At 51.0% G+C, this 25546-nt stretch overlaps 1 protein-coding gene across 2 annotated transcripts; it reads right to left on the bottom strand.

The window, feature by feature from the left end:
* Positions 1-154: 154 nt before the first annotated feature.
* SCAMP2 (secretory carrier membrane protein 2) lies at positions 155-21595 on the bottom strand. 2 transcript variants are annotated; one of them, XM_030874972.2, is made up of 10 exons: positions 21431-21595; positions 10325-10393; positions 9789-9887; positions 9093-9221; positions 7705-7822; positions 7046-7174; positions 6195-6354; positions 4971-5072; positions 1947-2064; positions 155-1690 (listed from the first exon to the last, which is right to left on the bottom strand). In XM_030874972.2, exons 1-10 carry the CDS (start codon positions 21485-21487, stop codon positions 1556-1558), a joined length of 1116 nt encoding a protein of 371 aa, XP_030730832.1. In that variant the 5' UTR covers positions 21488-21595; the 3' UTR covers positions 155-1555. The 2 variants fall into 2 exon arrangements, with proteins under 2 accessions (XP_030730832.1, XP_030730831.1); XM_030874971.2 differs by lacking the exon at positions 9093-9221.
* Between the last annotated feature and the right edge of the window lie 3951 nt (positions 21596-25546).

Genomic DNA, 25546 nt, shown 5'->3' with positions numbered 1-25546 from the left:
GACAACAAGCAATCTCAGTACGGGGCCAGCCAGGGAGTAGAGCAGCCAGACGCAGAGTCTTCACTGTCTCCTCTCGCCTATGGCTGGCGTGCCTCAGCCCCTACCCTATGGGCCACTCCCATCCTCCCAAGTCCAGCAGACATGAGGACCAGTATTGTCTGAAAATGTCTTGTTTTTATTTAAGGACAAAATTGAGACATAACATATACATTTATACACGGAGAAAAAAATACCAGAAAGGAGTTTACAAAACCTTGGTCACTGCCATTATCATTCAGTGGCTCTGGGGCTGTGTAAGCTGGCAGCTTGAGGGCTGTCTCTGGGTAGCAGGTTGGCCAGCTTTTTGAGAAGTCCCCTCAGTCCACCCACCGACTCCTACCGCCGCTGGAGGACAGGGTACAGGTTTTAACCATGAACTCCTAAGCACCCATCACAGTGACACACCTCCTTGGGAATCCCCAGGACTAGTGGAAGGTGACCTAGACTCTACTTGGGAGTATGGGAGAACCCTAGAGGATTAGTCTGGAACCCTCAGAAAGGTGGCCTGTAGGATGCAGTTCTGAACTGATTCCCCCTGCCCTCCCTCTGTCATACAAGCTAGATATTGCTGATGGTGGGGGGCAGGGGTGGGGTGGGGCAGAATATGAGGCCAAGGGAAAGGGCAGCTATCTCTCCGGAAGAGAAGAAATCAAAACAGACGGGACCAAATAAACCACAAGCAAACAGTCAAACCCACCTTCCTAGAAGACAGCCAAAGGCTGGCCAAGACAACTTTGGGTCGGCGTCCTCTATCCCTCTCCATCCGCAAATCCCTACCAACCCCATTGCACGTTCAGTAAGTCTAAAGAGGGAAGGGCCCCAGAGGGCACACTGGGAGGGTGCAGGGGGCCTAAAGGGCTATGAAACTGTTTGTGAGAAACATGAGGCAGGAAAAGAGGCTGGGGCAACCAGGTTAGAGGCTCTGGAAGCCCGGAGACCACTCCAGTGATCTGAGGAACAGAGTTCAGACTGCAGCTCATCTAAAGGGGAGCCCTTAGGAGGCTACCCCAGCCTGGGCAGGAAAGAAGGACAGGACTGTGGGAGCCACAGGCTGGGTCTGTGACACCAGATTCAGGCCAGGCCTGTTGGGGAAAGAGTGGAATCTCAGGACTCCAGCAGAAATAAAACTCCAGCTGGGGTGGGCCCAGGGCTGCCAGTGACCCCAAGTGTTTACATGTGTGTCTGTATGTGTGTGAGTACATGTGTGTGTATGTGTGTAGGGAGAAGAGAACTTCAGTCCCGCTGCTTCCAGAGAGACAAAAAAATCCTACCAAACCACCACCAGAGAAGGAAAGACAGCTGTTTTTTTTCCTCTTGTGTAAAAAAGTCCCTGTCCCTCCCGCCACTTTCCTCGGGTGGAAGGGAGAGCTGGTTGCTGAGGAAGGAGGAAGAGCCACGGGCAAGACCCTCCCCAGGTCTGTGCTGGGCATAGCCACTGCTTAAGGCACCCACGGAAAGTGCAGCTCAGAAGGCAGGTGAGAGAAAAGGCCAGGGCAGAGGAAGAGAGTCAGGAGGACTAATTCCCCTGGAAGGCTCCTCGGGCAGCAGATGAGGCGGCGCTGCGGAAGGTCCTGTTACTGAAGATGCCCTGGGAAAACTCCTCTTGGGCCTGCTGGAAGCTGGCCCCTGTCCGGCGGTACAGGGAGTGCACCTGCGGAAAGAGGCTGTGGTGAGAGAAGCCCCGCCCTGTGGGCCACCAGGAACCAAGTCATCCAGGTTATATTCCCAAGGGAGCCACCACAAACCCCAGCCTGCCTGACCTCCCACCCAGAACCTTGGAGGAAGCTGCTGGACCTTTGAGGACCCAGGAGGCCCAACTGCTGTAGTGGTGAACACCCCCATGGAGAAGGCAGGAGAGAGGTGCCTGCTTCCTTGGGCTTGCAGCTGGCCCAGCACCCACCACTCACCCGCTTTAGGAGGAAGAGTGAGAGCACGGCACAGAGGGTGAAGAAGCCAGCCACCACCATCATGATGATCGACACAGCCAAGTCTTGCTTCAGTATAGACAGGGCTGCGATCCAACCACTGCAAGGGAGGAAGAGGCCGTAGGGAGTGTAGTGGGATTGGGCCCCAGAGCTCCCCGTGAGGGGCTCTTCTCCAAATGGCCACTGTGTGCTGAACACCGCCCAGGCATCTCCCTGCAGAGGCCATGCCTCTGTGAAGGCCATCAGGCCCCACACTGCCCACTGGGAATCTTTGGGCCATGTGAGGTCTGGAAGGGAGGACGTGGCTGCTGTCTTCACAGTCAGGAATAGCCCTGGGTAGAGCCTTTTCCTGCTGCTCTGGGGGTTAGGGGGGACATGGAAAGCCTGGCTACTCACTCCTGAGGGCCCCCTCTCTGAGAAGGAGGACCACTGGCCAACCCACTACATTCATCCTCTCACCTCAGCTCCTGCCACTGCGGCCCAGGGACAGCCCCTCTGCCTCCAGCCAGTCATGTCTCCTTCCTGAGCCCCAGTGTCCTCATCTATAAAGGGGATGTCCTCACATTTTCTGATTTTAAAACTTACTACAAAGCTATAGCTATCAAAACAGTACGGTACTGGCATCAGGACAGATGTATAGATCAACGGAATAGAATTGAGAGCCCAGAAACAAACCTATATATTATCGTCAACTGATTTTTTTTTTTTTGGCCACGTGGCATGTGGGATCTTAGTTCCCCGGAAGTGTGGAGTCCCAACCACTGGACCACCAGGGAAATCCCAATCGTCAACTGATTTTTGACAAGTATGCCAAGACCACTGAATGGGGAAAGAATGGCCTCTTCAACAAATGGTGCAGGGACAACTGGATATCCACATGCAAAACAATGACGGGGGACCCTACTTTGACCACATACAAAAATTAACTCAAACCTAATAATAACTAAAACTATTGGATTTCATCCAAATTTAAAACCTTTGTACATCAAAGGATACTATCAAGAGTGAAAAACAACACACAGAAAGGAAAAAAATTTATATCTGATAAGCAGCTACGATGCTGAATATATAAAGAACTCAACAATAGACAACCCAATTACTAAATTAGCAAACGATATGAATAGACATTTCTCCAAAGAAAATATACAAATGGCCAAACAAGCATATAAAAGATGGCCAACATCACAATCATTCAGGAAACAGCAATCAAAACCACAATGAATTACCACACTTCTCGACTGGCTATAATAGAAAAAAGGAAAAAAAAGAGGAAAATAACAAATGCTGGTGAAGATATGGAGGGACCGGAACTCTCATACATTGCTATTGGCAACGTGAAATGGTTCAGCCTCTGTGGGAAGCAGTTTGGCAGTTCCTCAATAAATTACACACAGAATTACCATATGACCCAGCAATTTCACCCCAGGATACATACCCAAAAGAACTGAAAACAGGTACTCAAAAACCTGTACACAAATGTTCACAGCAGCACTATTCACAACAGCAAAAAGGTGGAAACCCAAATGTTTATCAAGCGATGAATGGATAAACAAAATGCAGTATCTCCAAAAACAATGTAATATTATTTAGCCATAAAATGGAATGAAGTAATAACATGAACCTTGAAAACATTATGCTAAGTGAAAGAAGCCAGGCACAAAAAGCCACATGTTGTATGATTCCATTTATATGAGATGTTCAGAATAGGCAAATCCAGAGAGACAGAAAGCAGCTCAGTGGTTGCCAGGGGCTCAGGGAACAAGGGAACGAGGGAATGAGGAGTGATTGCTTAATGGGCATGGAGTTTCCTTATGGGGTGAAGCAAATGTTTTGGAACTAGACAGTGGTGATGTTTGCACAACACTGTGAATGTACTAAATGCCACTGAATTGTACATTTTAAAATGGTTTAAGTGGTAAATAAAATGATAAATTTTATGTCATGTGTATTTTACAATCAATAACAAAAAAGGGAGGGGGGATTATATCCACCCAATCGGGGGGGGGGGGGGTTCTGAGGTGAGATGAGAAAGGCACTGGGAGGCTGGAGGCTGCAGAGCTCATCCAGGCAGGGCAGTGAGTGGCTGAGCCAGGACCAGAACTCAAGCCTTCTGGCTCCCAGTCCGGGGTATAAACAGCAGTTATTAATCACAGCCTTTTACCAGGACCTCACTTAGGGTAATGAGTAATGAAACTGGGTCACCAGTCAAAGAGAAAAGGGGCCAGATTAGAAACAGCAAGGTGAGAAGGAAGAGGGGTGGGGGGAGGGCAGCGTGCACTTGCTGAGTGCGAGCAGCGTGCACTTACAGCGTGCGAGCTGAGTCACCCCTCCCCACCACTCTGGACTTGCCAGCTCCACTGGAGGGAGGGGACCAAAATAGTACAGCCCTTCCAGGCTCAGGCTTTCAGCCAAGTGCCAGCCTGACCTTTCTGTAATGTTCCCTGTGCACTGGAGCAGAAAGGAAAACATCAGCCATTGGCTTTTCTTTTTGAGACTAATTCTGAGCTGAAGACTGCAGTAGCCAGGACACTCAAGCCAGCTGTGCTCAAGGAGAGCAGCCAGAAGGAGCCGATTCACAAGGGACAAGGGCTCCATCTCCTGAGATGACAGGGCCTCTGCAAAAAGTCACAGCTCACAGTTTGCAAAGGCCAGGACACCCATCAGCAGCTGCCCAAACCTCAGGGCTTGTCTGGGGCCTATGAGAGTAGCACCAGCCTCTAGGAGGGCATGGCAGGAGAAAAGGAGGAGGAGGCCATCCCGGGCAGGACACAGCCCTGGTAGCCTAAGGATTCAGGCCAAGTCCACTCACAATGCCCCAGAAAGTGGTGAGCAAGGCAAGACAGTGAGTGTAGGTTACCAGTGAAGAAGTGGATGGGGGCACAAAGGCAGACCCCAGCTGACCCACCGTCCCCTCTCCCTGCCAGGGTGGAAGATGGGTCATCTGTGGGGGCTTTCTAGGAGCAGAGAAACAGGGCACAACTCCCTCTGTGCTACCCCAGCTCTCACCTGTCCCCCAAGCTAGGGATGCCGATCAACTGGATGATGTAGATCCCTATTTGACAAAAGAATACAAAGAAGAACACGAAGAAGCTGAAAGAGTTGTCAGACCTGTGGAGAGAGGGGGAAACGAGAAGTCACAAGAGGGTTTGGGGCTCATTCCTCAGCCTTCCTCACTTGCTATGACACCTTCCTCGCTAGGAGCCAGGAGGTAGGATGCTAGTAGAAAGAGCTCCAGAGGGCCAGCCACACTGTCCATAAGGACACAGGCACTCACCACCATGATCAAAAAGGGCTTGCCTTCCACTGCCTTCCAATTTAAGGGGTCAGTGCTTGACTGCTTCCTCAAAGAACTAATAAAGTTGCTCACCCCAAGGACAATGTAAACAGCCTAACAGTCCATTTCCTGGAGTACTTATTTGCATTATAACAGGGAAGAAAATCTAAGCCTGTTATAAAGATGATAAATCTTTTATAATAGAACTGTAGTCCTGGGCAGAAGAAAAGGTATTTGGGGAGTAGGGAATATCAGACAAAACTGGTGTTTTGAGTACTTCCATCTCGGTGTCCTGGAGGGCAAGAATACAGAGTGCATATTCAGTGAGTGCAACCCTGCTGAGTGCATGGGAGGGTTCAGCCACTTGCCCCGCCCCCTCTTCCAGGGGCCTGCTGGGCTCTCTGTCCTGAAAGCATCAACTCTGAGGCACAGTTCTAAAGCCCTAGGGGGTTGTGAGGTGGATTCATTCATGTCCACAGAATCGACTCTAGGTCAACCGGTCAAATACTGGCACTCAGCGATGCTCATGAGTTATTGGGGAGGTGGGGGAGGAGCAGAAATGAGCATGGAGGGGTAAGCCATTGAGAGCTTATCCGAATCTGTCAGACTCTGTCTGACTATCGGAGAAGTCCCACTTCTATCAGAGAAGCACACCCTCTTCCCAGTGACTAAAATCCCACCGAACCAGACAAACTGGGAGCAGGGGGAAGGCAAGTAAGGCTCCTGATTTCCTCTCTAGGTCTCCTGTGTCTAGTCCAAGGACAGGGCCCAGAGCAGACCTCAGGTACAACTGAGGAAAACAGCTTTCCTGTCTGCTCTCACTATGGGTGGAAATGGGAAAGTGAATTTGCCCACCAATCCATTCTGCTCTAAGACTAGGATGGGGCCCCAGGGCTTATGGCCCTTGGCCTGCGACCGGGGATGCCAGCTTCACCCCTTGCCCCAGCCCCACTCACCTAAAAGCCTTGTAGACGGGTCGGTACCAACAAAGGAAGGCACAGGGGGTGAAGATCACAAACCACAAGATCGAGAGGCCAAAGTCTACTCCCTTGGAGGTGTCGACTAAGAACCAGGCCAGGCAGGCAAGCAGGTTCAAAAACAGGGTCACTGAATGCACTGGGAAAGGAGAGGGGAGAGATAGAGAGGCTTGTACCAAGGTGACTGAAGGCTTCCCCAACAAGGCAAACCACCCCCTGCAGAGGAAAAGAAGTCCAGGCTATGAGGGCAGCTGCAGAAATACTAGAGGACCTCAGTCTGTACACCGGCAGGGTTAGTTCCCAAATCCTGGTTTTCTGCAACCTTAAAACCAGGGACCAAACCAAGTTCCTAAGAGACGATGGGACAGCATAGGTATATGAGGAATGGCAGTGGACGGGCAGATGCAGACCCAAGGGCTGACCCTTGGGGAATGAAGTCTTTCTCTCAGCAACTCTTTCCCCTGGTCCTGCACAGCCCACAATGGAGCTACAGGAAGTCTTTTATCCTCACTCCTAGGAGCTGACGGGACTGTGGGGAGGGGAGGCCTTCACCTAAGGAGGGTCCTTTAGTGTAGTGAGCTCTGCAGGAACTCAAAAGCCTCCAGCTAGTCCCACTCTACCCGATCCATGGTCTGGACTGGCCCTTGAGGGGAGGTTCCTAGGACAGGCAGCAGACTGTAGAAGGCCAATTATGTGGGCAGAAGGCACCCCCCAGCCCAGCACTGAGAAAGGCTGGAGCCCGCCAGGGAGGAGCCGCCAGAGCAGAGATAGGGCTCTTGAGTCACAGCCCATTTCACCCTGGAGCTCAAAGGGGCAGGAACGGGACTCACACATCCAGAGATAGTAGAGCATCTTGCATATCCGCTGGTAGTCGGCAGGGATCTCGGTGGAGAAATCCTGATAGAAGCAGGGCTTGACAGGGCACCACACAGGCAGGGGCGGCCAGTTGTTCTCTCTCACTGTGTGGAAAGAGGTGAGGACGTGAGCCCAGCCTCAGCAGCAGCTTGGCGGAATGCACACACTGGCCTCATTCATGGGTCAAACCAGGGCTCCCAGAGCAGAGCCAGCAGGCGGGGCTCGGGGTCTATGGATACGGAGTGGGATGGGAAAAGGGTGATGGGACACAAATACCCATGAGCTCACTCCAAGATAATGGACCCCAAATGTACTGGGAAACACAGAGCTCAACAGCCTAAGTGATTATTTGCATTAACAACCAGACCATAAGCGCAAAGGGTCCTCATCATGAGTAAGGAATCCTGGGACCAGTGCCCCCACTCTATCTAAGAATTCTAGAGCTGGGAAGGAGTGTAGAAATAATCTATATCCATTAGGAGTACATGGCAAGTCTCCTAACCTCCACCTTACTTGGTATTCCCCAAGGCCAATGCCATTCTAAGATGAACAGGAGTTCAGCAAAGCTCCGAGGCTGCCCCAGAACAAGAGGGCTTGGGGAACTCCCTAAGCCAAGCACGGTGGCCTCCCTTACTGTGTAAGTTGGTTACAGTGCTCTGCAGCTCCCGCTCCTTGCGTTCCAGCTCAGCTGCTTTCCTGTCCAGTTCTTCCTGCTGCCGGAGCAGGCTTGCCTGGGCTGCAGAGGCCACAGCCTGGAGGGAACAGAGGAGGTGGCAGGTGGCCAGACACAAGAGACAGTGAGACAGTGTCAGCATGAGCAGAAGTCAGAGGGGCCTTGCCCCCATGCAGGGAGAGCCCAGAGTCCTAGCCCCAGGGTGTCTTGGGTACCTGAGACCACAGTAGAGAGGCCAAGGTGACCTGCCCCCTACCACCTCTATACCACCTCTGGCCCCTTAGCCATTACCAGGGCTCTTCTCTCCCCTTCATCCCTGAGCTTGAGTTAGGGTTAGGGTTATTTCCCATATTGGAGTCCAGGCAAAGTTCAGTTAAAGTGATTTCTGGAGTAACGGCAAAGGGAAAAAGACCTCACAAGAAACTAACCTACAGCCAGAAACCCAGAGACCCAACCTCACTTGAAGTGTGTGTGTGTGTGTTTGTGTGTGTGTGTGTGTGTGTGAAGGGGAAACAGTGCAATCCTGCCAGCAGTGCGAGGGGAAGGGAGATACTCGAGCGCAGCCTTGGGTACCCAGAGCCTTGGGGATCTATGTTTAAGCACCACCCCCCGCCCCACCCCCAGGAGCTGCCCAGAGGTCCACCTGAACTGTTACCCAGTATAACCCAGGACAGCCCTTTAGGTGTGGCCCTGCCTCGCCTGGCTTTCATGGCATGAAGAGTCCAAGCTTTCTCCCTCTCCAGGCAGAGCTGGGCCTCTGAGTGAGGCAGCTAGGATACTACACGTGAGGCTGAATACGGCTGGGCTTGGGTCTGGTGTTCCAGCCCAGGGCCCTACTCCCCCTGTTGGGACCTGGTTCCTCCTGAAGTCTACAGTCCTCTTTAGGGAGCAGGTATCAAACAGGTCATCTCACAGGATGACAAGGCAGGCATACCTGTACATACGTAGCTACGCGCGTGCGCTCTCTCTCCAAAAGGCGTTCTCCAAAGAGCTAAGGCTACCTTCAGGAGGTAAACTTCAAGCAGTGGGGGCGGAAGAATTGACCACCCGAGACCACGTGGAGGGGCTTAGCCTCCTCTCCCAAGTCTGCAACTTCAGCTGAGTAGGACCAGGTCCCTACGGCCCACCACCCCGCCGAACAGCAAAGTCACCTCTGCCCCTAAGCCTTGCCTCACCTCCACAGGGTTCTAGGGCCATGGGTGGGGCTCAAGGGCCCAGGCAGGGCAGAACGTTCAGAGCAAGTCCAGTCAGACGGTAGGGGCAGCCTGGGGCCCACTAGAGTCCACAGCCCAGCTTGGGCGGGCTCCAGGGGCCTTGCCCTCACTCTTGCTCATCTATACTTTGTCTACCTTCGGAAGGTTTCGCATGTAGCTGTCTCTGAGAATACTATCTCCTCCTAGTAGCATCTGCCTCTCTGAGAGCTCGCTCACTGCCAGGAATCTGGTAGGCAGGAACTTGCTGGCCTGTCTAAGCAGGAGCTGCAACATACAACTCCACTGTGGGCCATACTCACCGGGGGCAGTGAGGAGCGCGGGGTAGGGCAGTGAGGCATGGAGGGGAGTGTCGGGCACAAAGCAGAAAGATTCACAGTATTTGGTGAAGGGACAAAGGAAAACAGGAAGGTGGGCGGGAATAAATGAGGTTAAAAAAAAAAAAGGAGGAGGAGAGAGAGAGAGGAAGGGAGGGAGAGAAGAGAGATTCTGGGCCCTGTGTAAGAGAGAACAAACCAAAGGCCCAAGGAGGATGTGGAATGGCACAACAGGATCAAATGCTCTCTCTGACACCAAGGACCCTGGCCTGGTGAGTAGAGCTTATTTTGGGTGGTGGAAGTAGGGTGGGGGAGAGGATATTGGGAGACGATATAGGTTGGCAGAGCAGACTCTCCATCTGCAAGTGACCAACTTCCAAGAGATGATCCAAAGGGCCCTGAAAGGGAAGCCAGGGATGAAAGCCCTCTGCCCACCCCTCAATCTCAGGGCTCAGCTACTGGTCTGGGTGTGTCCCTTTCTGGAAAGGAGCGGTCACAGGGATCCTGTCAACAGTACCTGGGGGGTTGGCTGTGTTGGCTCCACTGAGGGCTGGAGAACTGCCGGCTGCGAGGGCCCGGGGTGCTGTGTGACAGGAACCGTTGTCGCCGCATTTGTCTGCACGGGGCAGATCAGAGGACGGAGGTGAGTGGGCCTCCACTAGTTGCCATGTGGGGACAAACCCACAGCAGGGTGAGTGATATGCCCCTGCCTGTGAGGGGCACTCCCTCTGGGCCTTCCCTGGGCCTCCTTCTGCAGCTTCTTGGCCAACGAGCCTCAGGCTCTGGACGATGTGATGCCTAACCCAGACCCTTGCTGGATCCAGAGCTCCCCAGCATCGCCTGGCCCTGTTCTGGGAGGGGCCCAGATCACGGACCCCAGGGGGAGAATGGATGAGTTCCTCATCCTTACCCCACCCCCCTGAGTTCACATTAGGACTGTCCCTTTGAGGATTGCAGCTATTCTGTCTCTGTCTCTGCCAAGTCTCCTTACCCCAGAGACGCCAGCACCACCCAGAGGACCCAGGGACTCAGAAAGAGGGCATGCTCACCAACCTCGGAGAAGGGGTTGAATTCAGCCAGGCCTCCTTGTGGCGTACTGGTCAGCTGGGTCACAGAGGGATCCTGAGAAGGTGAAAAAGAGCCATTAGACGCTAGGGAAAAGGGAGAACCTTGGTGAGGCAGAGGGAGATCACCATCTCTTGGCCCCTCCCAGGGACACCTGGCTGAAGTAAGGCTGCTGATGGCCCTTCCTAGTGCCCTGGAAAGCCTCTCCCGAAGGCTCCTGTGCCCAGCCTCTGCCACACCACAGCTGCAATCGCTTTTCCCTTTCTGGAAAAGGAGCGGTTCAGCCCAGATGACTTCCCGGAAGAGACCCAGAGCAAGGTCTACACTCTGAGGCATGGGAATAGACACCACACAAGTTCCTATTAGTGCCCTTTAGAAATTCAAAACGGTTAGGGAATTCCCTGGCACTCCAGTGGTTGGGACTTGGCGCTTTCACTGCCGGGGCCCGGGTTCAAGCCAGTGAACTAAGATCGGGGAACTAAGATCCCACAAGCCACACAGCACAGCCAAAAAAAAAAAAAAAAAAAAACCAAAGAAAACAAAGAAATTTAAAGTGGTTTATAGTATTTACCTCCAGGGAGGGTTTGTTTTTTTTTTTTGGAGGGGAAGCAGGTGGGGGAGGCAGGTAAGTGAGGTGGTGTGGATGGATATGTACTTTTCACTTTCTAACCTCTCTGTACTGTTTTATTTATTATTTTACAGAAAACATTTATTCCTCTTATTTTTTAAAGGACAGTTTAAGATTCTGGAACAAAAACATGCTGCTGGCTGCCAGTGCTAATTTTATTAAATCATGCACACTTGCTAGGAATACAGATATGAAGGACGCAGATGAAAAGCCAAGAAATTGTTTTGGGTTTTTTTTTTTTCCAGATTCTTTTCAGAAAATGCAAAAATGTCCTCAGAACACAGCCTTTTCCCGAGTTTTCAATCTTCCCTTTCCCATCTGATCTCTGCCGAGGCCAACCCTTCATGCTGAGGGCCTCACGCAGGGATCTCCGCCACCCTCTCCACCAGAGCAGCTTCTGTGCTGGCCTGAGGCTGGGCTGTCTTCATCCTGCCCCTCACCCAACAGAGCTCCTGTACACTCCCTCCCCTTCCCCATACAAAATAGCATGGGGCTCAGGTCCAGCTGGACAGAGATGCCTCTGAGGGAAACAGCTGCCACCAGACTCTGCCAAGGTCTCCGTTATAAGGCCTCACCTAGGCTCCCCTGTCTGTACACCTCACCCCTAGTCCCTCACTACTGGTCCGGATGCTCCAGTCCTTCATGCCCAGCTTCCCCTCCAGCAGGAAGCCTCCATAGATTGGATTCTTAAACACAACATTAACAACAGACAGACCCTCAGAAAACCACCCCTCAATTTTTAGATGTGGAAACGGATATTCGCCACAGTGCAGTACTTGTCCTAGGTCTCAAAATGGGAGCTGGCTCGCTATTCTGAACATTTATAGAGCCACGGGTCAGCACCGAACATACCTTTTTCACACACACTAACTTCCTACCAAGGCCGTCAGCTCCTAGAAGGTGAGACTGTGTCTGCAGGGCCCCAGGGCCTAGCCCAGCCCCAACTCACTTCCCATCTCTGGATGGTCCTTGTCCTCTGCACCTCACCCAGTCTCCTCTGCAAAGAGGCAGTGTGGCTGTGTCCTTTCTGCTGGACACCATCCCTGCCTGGTGGCTCCTGCAACTTGGACAAAGTGACAAGGTGAGGCCTGAGAGGCCACCTGAAGTTGACGAACTGGCCTTGAGGTTGTTGGCTGAACATCTAGCAGATTTATCCCAGAATTACTGAGCTGCCTTCCTGCATGAAAGATCTGGGGCTCAGTATCTGTTCCCCTTTCAGACTCTACAGACATCAAGCCACAGCAGAGAAAGTGAGCTGAAGTCACTGAAATCAGATCCACTGTCCAAGGAACTTGAGTCTGTCACTACAGGACAAGGACAGCAGGGCAGCTCTGGCAGCAGTTTCAGGAGCCAGCGTACACGCCTGGCTGTGGTACGCATGTTTAATAGGCAGCCTCCAGAGCCATGAAGAGATGTCATTTCCTTTACCAAGGTCAGCCAGAAGAGGATTCTGGGAGGCAGGGGGACTGACTACCCTATCCATAATGACCCCTCCTCCTTTCTCTAAAATCTTAAAAAAATCGGCCCTGGACCCTCACCAGGCTCACCACAAACAAATCCTGTCTCCTTTAGCAGGCTATAAACTCTGTAACCAGGTGTTTCTGGATCTAGTTCATATTTCTGGCTCCCCAGTGCTTGGTGAAGAGAGCCTGATGCAAGCAGAAGCTCAGGTAATGTCTGAGAATAAGTGCTAGATGCTGCAGGCCCTCCTCTGCTTTCTCCAGGAGTTACTGCCCAAATGCTAGGGCACACAGAAGGGGAGGGCCACTTGCATCACAGCAGCAGCCCTGGGGCCCAGAGGCACCTTGCCTGGGAAAAGGAGCCTGGAACACTCTGGGAGACATGGGTACTTTCCACCTGAGGAGACCTAGGCTCTTTCTGAAAGATGTATATGGCTTCAAGAGAGGCTGAGGCCTGGTGAGAGAGGGAGGGAAGAAGAGGGACAGCCAAGGGAGCAGACATTTACTGAGTGTCTACCATGTGCCAGGCTCATCACACAGTGATGCTACTGTGGAATTCTAGTCATCCCAGAACTGGCCACTGTGTCAAGCCACCAGAAAAGAAGGTTCTACCAGGTTCTTTTTCAACCTGGTTCCTCGACAGAATTAAGCCCCACTGCCCCATGGCATCCACTGTCTGCAGTGACTTGACTTCTCTCCTGCACATCTAGAACAGTCCTGGTTATGTTCTATCCTTGGGAGAATGGAGAAAACACTAGCTCCACTCAGCTTCTGTGTTCCACAGCCCAGCTGAGCAGCACTGGCTGAGAAAAGCTACAACGCACCTCCTCATTCAACCTCACAACCATCCTGTTGTGAGGGGAAGTTCCCAGCTCAGAGAGGGGAAGTAGCTCATCCAAGACCTCAGGGACTGTAGTGCCTGAGCCAGATTTTGTTTTTGTTAGTTAGTTAGTTAGTTATGGTCGCGTTGGGGCTTTCTCTAGTTGTGGCGAGCGGGGGCTACTCTTTGTTGTGGTGCACAGGCTTCTCATTGCAGTGGCTTCTCTTGTTGTGGAGCACGGGCTCTAGGGGCGCGATTCAGTAGTTGTGACTCAAGGGCTCTAGAGCGCAGGCTCAGTAGTTGTGGCACACAGGCTTAGTTGCTCCGCGGCATGTGGGATCTTCCCAGACCAGGGCTCGAACCCGTGTCCCCTGCATTGGCAGGCGGATTCTTAACTACTGCGCCACCAGGGAAGTCTCTGAGCCCAATTTTGAATCCAAGTCTGTCTGTCTCCAAAGACACAAGTGGTAAACCTGAGTGGGCAGTGCGTCCCCAAAGCCTGGCTTGGGGGCTGACCAACGGAAGGTGTTCAGTCAACGTGGGGTCGAGGGATGCTGACAAGGGCACCGTGAGTGACTGGGACGACTGCTTCTGCTCGGCTCTTTATTCCCAGACTTCAGAGCAGTCTTTCCTGGCGAACACCCCTGGTAGGACACAGGCAGAGAATCTTGCAAGTAAGGACCACACTGACTGGCCTGAATGAGGACCCTCAGATTTTACTCCAAGTCACAAGTAAGAAGTCAACAGCAGCAACCTTCATTCCCACTCACCCAGCATCAGCTGGCTCACAAGTGGGTCAAGTAGTTATTTAAAAGCATGGTGAGAGCTAAGTTTCAACTACAAAGAAGTAACCTGACACTCCCTCAGTGCCCAAAGGACTCAAACTGGTTAATGCCCTTTACTGAATTTATAACAAACAGAATGCTCCTGATCTCAGTTCTTTTCACTCAGCAAGCAGTCACAAACAGTGTGAGGGACACATCAAGAGGAAAAGGACGCGGCTATTGCCCTTCTGGAGACCAAAATCTGGTAGCTGAGACACGTGCACACAGCACGGGAGTAAAAACAGGAGGGGAGGGGAGGGGAGGGGAGGGGAGGGGAGAGGAGGCCCAGGCAGGCTTGGAGAAAGGCACAGTTCCAAGAGGAGGGGAGGAAGGGGAGCAAAGGCCCAGTCAGAAAGCTCAGGCCACCACAGCTGCAGGGCAAAGGAACACTCCGTGGAGCTGGGGTGTGAGGGACTGAGAAAAAGACGCAGCACAGCTAGGCTGCAACTCTGCCGGGCAAGGGCCTTGAAAAACACACTTGATTTCACTAGTTTGGCAACCCCTTTCCATGCGTCTCCCAGGTCCTGGCTGTGCTCGAGTTTACTGTGACTCTTCCTTGCTTTCCCACCCTACACTCCACCCAGGCTCCCAATGTGAGATTTATTTCAGGCTCCAAATAAATACATTAAATAAATACCTCATGGACTAAAAGAAACTCGGCCCCTTTCTCTGGGAGGCAGAGAGTCACCAATACTTTGGAACCTCTGTGAAGTCCTATTTGCGTTAGCGACAAGGCTGTGTGTCATAGAACAAGAAGGGGCAGTCATCGCCAGATCGGCTGGCTGGGTCCCAGGTGTACAAAGAGCCACAGTTAACCTTGGTACTCTCTGAGCCAGAGCCTGAGAAGCCATCCAAAGGAAACATGAGGAAAATACGTAAAAATCTGTAGCTGCAAATGTATTCATTGCACCAGTATTTACAACAGGGGAAAAAAAGCAGGGAACGACTTAAATATCCAGTGACAGCGAGCAGTACATTTTGGTGCACATCCCCTCAATGGCCTAAACACTAAAAATCACAGCTATGAACACAGGGCAGCAATAGAGAAAAGGCTTGGTTATATGAATATCAAATGACAATTCTGTCAGAAGTACTCATATAGAAAATACATCAAAATAACAACGGTTATAAAAGACTGGTAGAAATATGGATGATTTACTTTGTTTTACCAATTTTCTATAATGTGATTATGTTATGTTTATGTTAAACACACACGTACACCACGTACACACTTATTTTTAAAAAGAGAGCCTGAGAACCCACCAAATAAGCAACATGCACCTTGGGGCCTCCCTCCCTGCCACAGCAGTGATGTACAGAAGCACCCAAAAAAGTGAGTCTAAGTCCCCGGCCTGGCGTTGAGGCCCTCCCTGACCTGGCACCAGCTCTCCTCTCGGCACAGCCTGTCCTCAATCAAACGGAGCCCCCGCCATCTCCTTCCACCTCGGTCTGTTTACTCCCTACACAAACCATTCCACACCAGCACAGGGCAAGGGCACAAAGAAAAAGCCTTGGTTCCTGCCCCCAAGAAGCAAATAGCACAGAGAACACAACAGAAGCCAGGGCAAGAAGTGACAGCACGTTATCAGTGCTGAACAAGGTGCGGGCAAGTGCAATAGGCTCGCAGAGGAGGGAGTGAGGAAGCTGTCTGGAGACTCAGGGAAGGCTTCACTGAGGTGGCATCTGAACTGGATCTTGAAAGAGGAAAGAAATTTAGCAAGCACTAAAGAGGAAGAGAAGAACAGCATTTGCAAAGACACAGCATCTTTAAAAAGAGCTTGCGTGTGTTCAGGGAGAAGATTCTGGAGGCAGTGGGGCGAAGTGCGTATATACAGAGAGGAGCACCAGGGACCCAGCCTGCAGAAGAGGTCAGGCCATACTGCAGGAGTTCAGACTTCACCCTGTGGGCAACGTGGACAACTAGAGATTGTGAGCAGTGATCACCTCTGCCAGCAGTGAGGAGAGTGTGATGTGTAGGGAAGGAGGATGGTGGGAAGACTGGCTGGGACACAAGAATCCACGTGGGTGATAATAAGGCCTGAACTAAGGGATGACTCTGGAGATGGAGAAGAGGGTACAGGCTCCAGAGACCCTTCTCAGGTAGGTGGCACAGGCTCGGCCACTCCCTGGGATGGTCGAGGTATGGAGTTACTGCAGGACAAGACAAGACGGGGAGAGGAGGGGAGGGGAGGGGAGCGGGAGGGAGAGGGGAGGGGAGGGGGAGGGGAGGGGAGGGGAGGGGGAGGGGAGGGGAGGCGGCCACTGAACAAGGCGGTCACGGGAGAAGAGGAACAGGATTTTCAGGAGCAGGTGTGTGGGAGTGGGGAGAGGATCTGAGAAGGTACTGAGTCACACTGGAGAGACGTGTAAAATGTATCTCGGGACTTCCCTGGTGGCGCAGTGGTTAAGAATCCACCTGCCAATGCAGGGGACACGGGTTTGAGCCCTGGTCCGGGAAGATCCCACATGCTGCGGAGCAACTAAGCCCATGCGCCACAACTACTGAGCCCACGTGCCACAAATACTGAAGCCCGCGCACCTAGAAGCCACCGCAACAAGAAGCCCACGCACTGCAATGAAGAGTAGTCCCTGCTCACCGCAACTAGAGAAAGCCAGCACGCAAAAACAAAGACCCAACACAGACAAAAAATAAATAAAATAAATAAATTAATTAATTTTTAAAAATGCACCTGGGTAGAATGGGTAAAAATGTCCAGGTGAGAGTTGGAAGTACTGGTTTGAAGCTCAGGAGAATGGTGAGGGCTAGAGTTCTAGATCTGGGACCGCTGGTATGCAGATGCTATTCTGAAGCCATAAAAGTGGAAAGACTTACTTGGAAAGGTATACAGCGAGAACAAAGTCAAGGACAGAACTCCAGGACACCTTTAAAGGTATGAGACAGGAAGAGAAAACAGGCGGAAGGAGGTGAGAGTTACCAGTGTAAAGAGGCCAAGGACAGAGAGAATTTCAAGAGAGACTGGCCAAATGAGCTTGCGCATCACAAGCAGCAGGCATATCGTGGGCCCATGGCTCCCAGAGAGACCACAGGATCCAAGAGTGAGGAGGCGCCTGGGACTGCGGGGGTGACAGTGCGTGGAAGCGACTTGAAGTTCTTGGCGCTCCTTCACCTGAGATACCCTCTCTTGCCATATGCCAGGCTTTCTGCTCTCAGCTCAAGCCCTTCCTACCACGGGACTCTGCCTCGTTCCTCCTCAGATCCCTCACAGATCCTTTTGGCAAGTTTTGACTGCCCTTTACGCACCACGGCATGCTGTCATGAACAGCGAGCATTTCTTAGCTCTCCTGCCAGATTACAAGCTCTGACAGGCCATGTGCCCATTTATCTTGGTCACCTGCACAGGATCTTGGAGCAGCAGTGGCTCAGTGATGTGCAAAAACATGTCAGCATCTCAAAGGAGCACTGCTGGACGGGTCACACCTTGCTAATTAATGTGCATGGCACTCTTTTCTTGAAGAAGCAGCAGGTACCCCTTGTTTGTCCTGGTTAAATATTACCATTTCTCTGAACCCAGGATCATCCTACACCAAGTGGCTCCAAAGAAAACTTAATAGTGTAGGGTCAAAGTTCAGCTGTGTCTCTGGCCAAGTGCTTTCGAACACCCAGCCTGGCTCCAGGCACCAACCATAAAGTCAGGGACACCGCCCTCACCCCCCCACCCCCATCTGGGCAGCTGTCTGGGGACAGTTAAACTACATGAACCTTGCCATTTTCTAATTTCTCGAGACAATGCTCCTGTTCCACAGGAAAGTTCTACCAGGTCTAACTGGTGGTTTTGAGAATTCCCAAAGGTACAGTCAAGCTGGAGCCCACCCTCTCTGGGAAGTGACAAAGCCCTCAGTGTCTGTGCAGGGAACTTCATGTAACTCTGTTCACACCCAAATCACGTTTCTGCCACCACTTTCTCCTCCCACAGGAGAGAAACGTTTTAAATCCTTGGAAGCAGCCACACCACTGAGATTATCTTTTAACTGCAAGGAGGCAACGTGTGAAAGTGATATGGTGTGATTTGGCAACTCATGAACGCTGAAAGGCTTTCTCTGTTCAGCACCACCAGCTAGTCCACTCCCCCTCCTTGAGATCAATGCCGACTGCCTGGGGTAACCTGGCAGATACGCCAAGTAGGAAAGCAGCCCAGGCATTTGCCTGGGTGAGCTGCTTGTTAGTGGACTGCTGAAAAAGAAAACGGGGAGTACAATGCCTACCTGTAGCCCTCAACCTCTTCATCACCCAAGACTTTCTGAGAAAATTTTGGCAACAGACATGCTGGAAAGAAGGACCTGCATACCCAGATGGTACAAAGCAGATGTGCCATAATTCACAGAGGGATTAGGCAGTGCCAGTGGAGGTTGGGAAATCAGCCACACTTGGCTTGCAGTTTCCTGCTTCCTCCTAGGAGTTTGGTAAAACCTCTTCTGCACTCTTGTGACAATTTTCCACTCACAGTGTTACTGTGCAGGAAGTTTTCTAATAATCCCACTGTAACTATACACAAGGAGGGGATCATAAAAACCTATGCCCACAGTTTGGGGTGTGGATGAGAGTAGGGTATACCTAAAGAACATTTATAAGGAAGTCAGCTTAAAGGCGCACCAGGAGCTTCAGGGATATTACAAGAGTTAGCAGAAAAAGGATTCCGTGGCTGAATAACTCTGAGAAAGGCTGGGTCAAACAAAGTTGAGCAAATATCTTTATTGTAGGATTTCTTGGAGCCTTTAACAAACTAAAAAGCCTGGTCAAGTTTCAAGAAAAATGATTCCTAAACGTACTGGACCACAGAACCCTGAGCACCTTTCAGGACTGGTATTACTCAGAACACATGATGCATTAAAGTACCATCTTAAAAAAGCACAATACAATCCATATTATTCCAGCCCCACCCACTGAACAACAACAAAAAAGCTTACCTAATATTAATTTGTTGGACTAAGTAACACCAAGGCAGTTTAAAACTTTTAAAACAGCACTGTCCTGAGAATGAGACCTGGATCTGAGTCCCTTCCTGCTTCAAATTAGCTGGTGACTCTGGTATGTCCCATCCTCCCTGGGTTCTTGGTTTCCTCATCTCTAAACTAAAGGGTTAGAAGAGATTTCTGAGGATGTCCCAGCTCTAAAAGTCAACCATGGACTCCAAACACTAAGTACATTTTTGTAAACCACCATGGAGGAAAACAAAAAGGCTCTGCTCTGAGGGCCGGCTAGGTGTGACAGTTTCTGAGCCTATCTCCTCTCCACCTGCTCTCTCCTGAGCTCTGTGCCAACACCCTAGGTAAATGAAGCTGGGTTCACACCCAGTCACCCAAGGGCTACACCCTCCCAATGTCCCAGCTCTGGCCGTCAGGGAAGCAGACACTACCATCACAAGGAGAGGGAGGGCAGCTTTCCAGGAGAAGGAGATCTGGGGCCTCACACCCTAATCTCCTTCTCCCCACACAGCTGTGCGCCAAGAGGGAAAACCCAGCCCAGGGCAGGAGGAGCAGAATCGCAGCCAGCCAGCTCTCTTCTTCCCACACAGGCTTCCCCTCCAGATGTTGCTCTTTACAGGACCACAGTTGCTTCCTGTCCTGCCATATCCTGGGGCTGCCTGATGGACAGACTGTCTTGCTTGAATGCAGAAGTTACTTCTACCACAGTTTGCACAATCATTTCTGGGGTTGGAGATACGGTTTAAGACTTTCAAGCTGCTATTTATACAGGGCAGAATTTAGGCCAACTATTTGTCCCACTGCTAGCACTGAAGACAAGCTCTCTGCATCTTTGGACAGCTGACTGCCTCTGTCAGATGGCAGCAGACATTTTATTTCTGATTCTGAGAGGACAAAAAAAAAAAAAAAGGAAGAAAGAAAAAGGCACATCATTACACAGCACACATACCAAAAGGCTACTAGATCCTTACTAAAACTCAAACTCCAGTAACATACAGCAGTTTTATAACTAAAGCAAAACAGTTACCTGAAGACACTGGCAGAAGAAAAAAAATGCAAATGTTCTTTCTTTACTGAAATAGAGATGACTGCATTATGTAAGAGATAAAGTCCTCCAAATAGTTCTGTAAAGAAGCATTAAGCTACAGAGGAATGTTAGGAATTCCCTGAGGTTACAAAGCTATCAAAATTTGCCTTGAGGGCTCCCAGTGGCTAAGTCACCTTGAGACCAAGAAAGAGACAAAAAGTTTTTACTCTCAGACATTCATTCTAGTCTCCTTTGTTTGTTCTAACTCCTGAAGGGATTCAAGGTGGGAAAGCTCATGCTGTGAGTTGCAGGAAGGACCCCTCCAAGAACTTCCCCTACACCTGCAGGAAACTTACAGTTGCCAGTGACCAAAATAAAGTACAAGCAGGATGAGTTCATGTGCCTGGTGACATCCTGACAAAGCAGAAAGCTCAGGGCTCATAAATCACCAGTCAGCACAAGCAAGCTTCCCTAGAACTGGTTTTGAGCAGACATGAAACAAGAGGCATAGGAACTGTGGAGCTAACAGGAGTCCCAATCCTTCATCATGGAAAAGAATAGCCTTGTGCTCTTAGCTCAAAGGCGGAAGAGTTTTGGCTTTAAATAGGAAGTCTCTTTCTTCCTCGGTCTATTGTTCAAAAGGTGAGGCCAGCTCATAGGTCAGTGCATCTCAACTACCCTGCCACCATACAGAGGGCCATCAGACCAACATTCATTGCACTTCAAGACCCTCTCCTCCCTCCCTAACCTGGGCTCTCACATCTAGCCAAAACCCAGTCCAAACTAGATCCATGGCCAAGGTGTAAAATTGTTATCAAGGCCGTATTTCAGCTTGGGTTACCAGCCTTCCTTTCCTGACAAATCTCAGGGGCTCTCCTATACCTTATAGACTAGTTGGCTGTGTGTATGTTGGGGGGGGGGTCGTGTTCTTGGGATTTTCTCACATTTCTCCATCCCACTAGAGGGTTCCACCTCCTCATTATGTTGCTGTCACCCCCTCTCCTAAAGTGACTCAAGGCTGGTGTCTCTCCAAGACTGCGGGACATGGTAGCCACACATCCCCCTCAGGTGAAGTCCCTTCTCTCCCTGAAGCTGGGGGTCTCCCTGATCGTGTCTGCGCCAGTCCCCTTCCCCAGCAGTGTCCAGTTAGAGGGGCTACGTCCCGGGAGCTAGACAGTCCCACCTCTTCCCAGAGTACAGCACCCCGCCCCCTCCGCTAGTCCACCTGCTGCTAGTCCCGCCCCCCAGACGCTACGATAGGCCATCCCTCAAAGCCCCCTCTCCCATTGGGCAGACGGCCCGTCCTTCCTACGCCACGTCTCCCGGCTGTGGCGAAGAGGCCCGGGCGGCGGCCTTCGGCACTAAACAGCGCTGTAAGATGAGGGCTCTACCTGGAAGGGGTTTACGTCCACTGGGTCCGCGAAGGGGTTGGTGTCGAAAGACGACATGGCGGTCGGGGACCGACGGGGAAGCTCCGAGAGTGCTTCTGCCTCCGGGCACCCAGACCCAGCGGCGCTCTGCGTGTAGACCCTCCACTTCCGGGAGCGAGGCAGCCGTTCTAGCGCAGGCGCAGCGTCCTCTCAGAGGGGCGTGGTCATGTGACATCACAGAAGTCCGCTCCGCCCTCCTGCTCAGCCCACTGTGGAGCTGCGGGAGGGCGTTCAGCTTCCATCGGCCTGTTCGCTGTGCCTGTGCTTCAGGGGTTGGGGAGCCCCCGAGGGATTTGGGAGACTGAGGAGGGGCTGGAGCCGTTCCCAACTGCCTCTCGGTCAGATAGGTTCCAACATGGTATTGGGAACTCCCTAAGTGGAGTTGGAAACTTAACCCCTTTGCTTTCTTGGAGGGCAAGTTTGGGAAGCACGCACTGGTTCAGGCAGGGGACAGAAGTTCGAGCCAACGACGGGAGCGGGGAATGGAGTTCCTGACTCGAGAGGACTTCGCCAAGCTAGGAAACGGTTCTGGTGGTAGGGGCCGAGCAGAGAGTTTCTTTTCGGAAGAACCGACCGTGCAGCTGTCCCCCACACTAGCTGAGCCCTGCCTCTCTTAGGCCTTGCCCCCGAATGTCAAGTTTTATCGTTTTAGGGATGAGGATCCCTGAGCCCAGACAGGTTTAGGGCCTGAGCTGGGATTAACCTGGGCATCAAGCATTTATTAAGTGAATGAAGGAGTTCAGCAGTAGAGCCATCAAGCATGGGGGAGATGGCTGATTCACTCTCTGCAAACCCATGTTATTTATTCATATCTTTGTATATTTCTGCGGCCTCTGAATCCAGCCACTGTCATCCCTTACCCTGGACAAGTACAGGGCTGCTAATTGGTCTATTGTTGTTCATGTTGTAACTAGAGATCCATGCAAAGGGGGCAAAATTACTACGGAACTTTCTGTTTAAAATCCTTCAGTTATTTTCCATGAAGGCCCAAATTCCTCGTTTGGCCTCTAGGACTTGCAAGATCTGTGCCCCACCTATCAATCCTTCCCATTCCTTCTTGTGCCTACCCCACCACCACATCCCACACTGCTGTGCATTCTAGCTCTGCTAGTGGCTTTTCAGTTCCTCAAACTTCCCTTGTTCCTCCCTGCCTCAGGGCCTTTGTACTGGCCTTTCCCTCTTCCTGGTATGCTCCTAGCCCATGCCCTCCTCAACCCCTAGTTAACACCTGCTTATCTTTCAAATCTAGGCATACAGGCCCCTTGCTCAGGAGTGGTCTCTCTCCACCATAGATTAGAGCACTCTTCCCCCACAACATAAGCTCTTCTATTACCCCGTGCTTTTCCCTCATAATACCTATTGCAGGTTGTAATTACATGCTTGTAAAGGTGGTTATTTATGTCTGTCCCTCCCACCAGATTGTAATCTCCACAAGCGCAGAAGCAGCATCTGTTTTGCTCACTGTTGTATTTCTGGCACTAACATAGTACCAAGCAGATGATAAGCATTTAGTAAATATTTTACTATTTCCCTCATCCACTTTTCTTAGGGTCCAGCTCAAGATTTTTTCAGGAAATGTCCTGAAGTGGGGGAATGGTAGGGATCTATGTTTGTGTCCCCTTAGAAACTACTTACCCATAACCCCCCCCCCCCATGGCTACCCCTTTTAGGGCAGTATAAGGAAAACCTCTCATGTTTCTCCTTTACTGGTCACACAGGACATTTCTGTGACCAGACATGTGGAGTCTTTTTCCCCACACTAATCAATTTTCTGATACCAGCTGGGTGTCATTCAATTTAGTCTGACACTATCTACCTGGAGTTAAGGTCAGATCCCACAAGTTAAGTAAGCACTCAGTCTCACAAGATTGCCTCCACTTCAGAGGCCAATTACAAGTCCGGGTGTCATGTCATCACCTGTACCTCTATAAACCTGGGTTCCCACTACCCCCTCCTTAGGTTCAATAATTTGCTAGAATGGCTTCCAGAACTCAGAGAAACACATTTACTGGCTTATTATATAATAAAGGAGATGATAAAGAATTCAGATGAATGGCCAGTTGAAGAGATACATAGGGTGAGGTCTGGGCTCTGAGCGCAGGAGCTTCTGTCCTTGTAGAGCTGGGGTTTGCCACCCTTCTGGTAAGGAGATGTGTTCAACGGGGAAGCTCTCTAAACCAGTAGTTCAGGTTTTTTTGTTTTTTGGGGTTTTTTTTGCGGTACGCGGGCCTCTCACTGTTGTGGCCTCTCTCCTTGTGGAGCACAGGCTCCGGACGCGCAGGCTCAGCGGCCATGGCTTACGGGCTTAACCGCTCCGTGGCATGTGGAATCTTCCCAGACCTGGGCACGAACCCATATCCCCTGCATCGGCAGGCAGACTCTCAACCACTGCGCCACCAGGGAAGCCCTCAGGTATTTTTATGGAGGCATCATCATGTAGGCTGTAGGCGTGATCAACTGTTAATTCGATCTCTCCCTTCTCTGTAAGATGGGAGGTGTGGCTGAAAGTTCCAAGCTTCTAATTGTGGCTTAGTCTTTCTAGTGACCAGCCCCCATCCTGATGCTGTCCAGGAGGCCACCAACAGTTGTCTCATTAGGATAAAAGATGCTCTGATCACCCAGGAAATTCCAAGGGATTTAGGAGCTCCGTGTCAGGAACCAGGGTCAAAGACCAAGTATTAGAACAAAAGATGCCCCTAGTACTCTTACTGCTTAGGAAATTATAAAGGTTTTAGAAACTCTCGCCAGGAGCCAGTTATTCTATCACAGTATCACAGGCAACACACAGAGATCTTTGCTGTCTGCAGCCTGAGAGGAGAGCAGTCCACACAACATGAGGCTGTCCTGCCTCCTCCTTGTCTGCCCAGCCTCGTACATTGCTGGACTGTTGAAGAAAGAATGGAATTTGATATCACCAACATGAAGCTTGTCCACCCATCTATCTCTGAAGACCCCTGGGATCTGTCTACTTCCCTCTGAGAGAGACATCATACATTTATTCAGTCATTAACTTGTTCAACAAAGGAGGAGGTATAGATTGGAACTCTATGCTCTTGGACCTGTTAACTCTCCAAGACCCATTTTTCTCATCTTGAAAATGGGGCTAATGACAGTACCTATCTCATAGGGTTGTCCTGAGAATTCTTGAAAAGGGCTAGCATAATCGTTAGTACATAACAAATAAATGTTAGCTGCTATTATTGCTTGAGCATCAGCTGGGCACTGGCAGAAATGAGAAGCTGAATTAGACGTATGGTCTAGAAGGAGAGAGAGGAAAGCAGATCATCGCTAGATAACAAAGTGTGATCAATTCTATTAGAGGTAGACAAGCAAGAGTTAAGGGTGAAAGGTTCTAGGTTCTCCAAACACCCTAGTTTCCCTTCTGGATATATTTTTCTGTGTGTAGGGAGGGTGGTAAGGGGTGGGGGCTCTGTCCCAACAATCTAAGTTCTTCCTTCCCTGTGCAGAGGTACTGTGAGGAAGGGACTCTAACTTGACTTCAGTGATGGTGATAGTGGGAGGTGCTCTAAGAACTCCCTATGCCTAGACTGATCCCTCATTCTTCTCCCAGAAGGTTCATATTGCTGGAGGAGTGGGGATGAGAGGAAGGAGAGGTATTCAAAGTTAGGAGGTATGTGAGATGTGCTGTTTGTATGGTTCATTTTCTTATTCCTTAGTGTATGGTGAAGCTTCCTTTGAAATGCAGGCTAATTTATCTGAGCCAGGGGACCATTAAGGAGGTCGATGTCCATAGCTGGGCAGAACATTGCAGAGAAAACAGTACCCCTCTTTCCCCTGGACATGTGTGGTAGAGGCCATGGGAATCAGTGTGGGAGGAAAGAGGAGGCAGAGTCAGGATTATAGGCCCTTACTCCAGGTTCCCTGGAGCTTTGGCTGCTATGCTCCTGGGCCCCTCCAGCTGGCTGCCCTCTTCCTGGGCTGTTGACTGAGGAGATCCGTATGTCAGAGCCTTTCTGTCCAGAATATAGCAAGATTACTCCACAGCCAAGGCCAAGCCCAGCCTTCACAATGCAGGACTCCTGGTGACTTCCCTTGACTTCTGTGTGACTTGTGAAC

The sequence above is a fragment of the Globicephala melas genome, chromosome 2 (genome assembly GCF_963455315.2).
Source record: "Globicephala melas chromosome 2, mGloMel1.2, whole genome shotgun sequence".
In the NCBI taxonomy this organism is placed as follows: domain Eukaryota; kingdom Metazoa; phylum Chordata; class Mammalia; order Artiodactyla; family Delphinidae; genus Globicephala; species Globicephala melas.
Note: the sequence above shows the minus strand (reverse complement) of the source record. Positions and strands in the feature narration are given on the sequence as shown.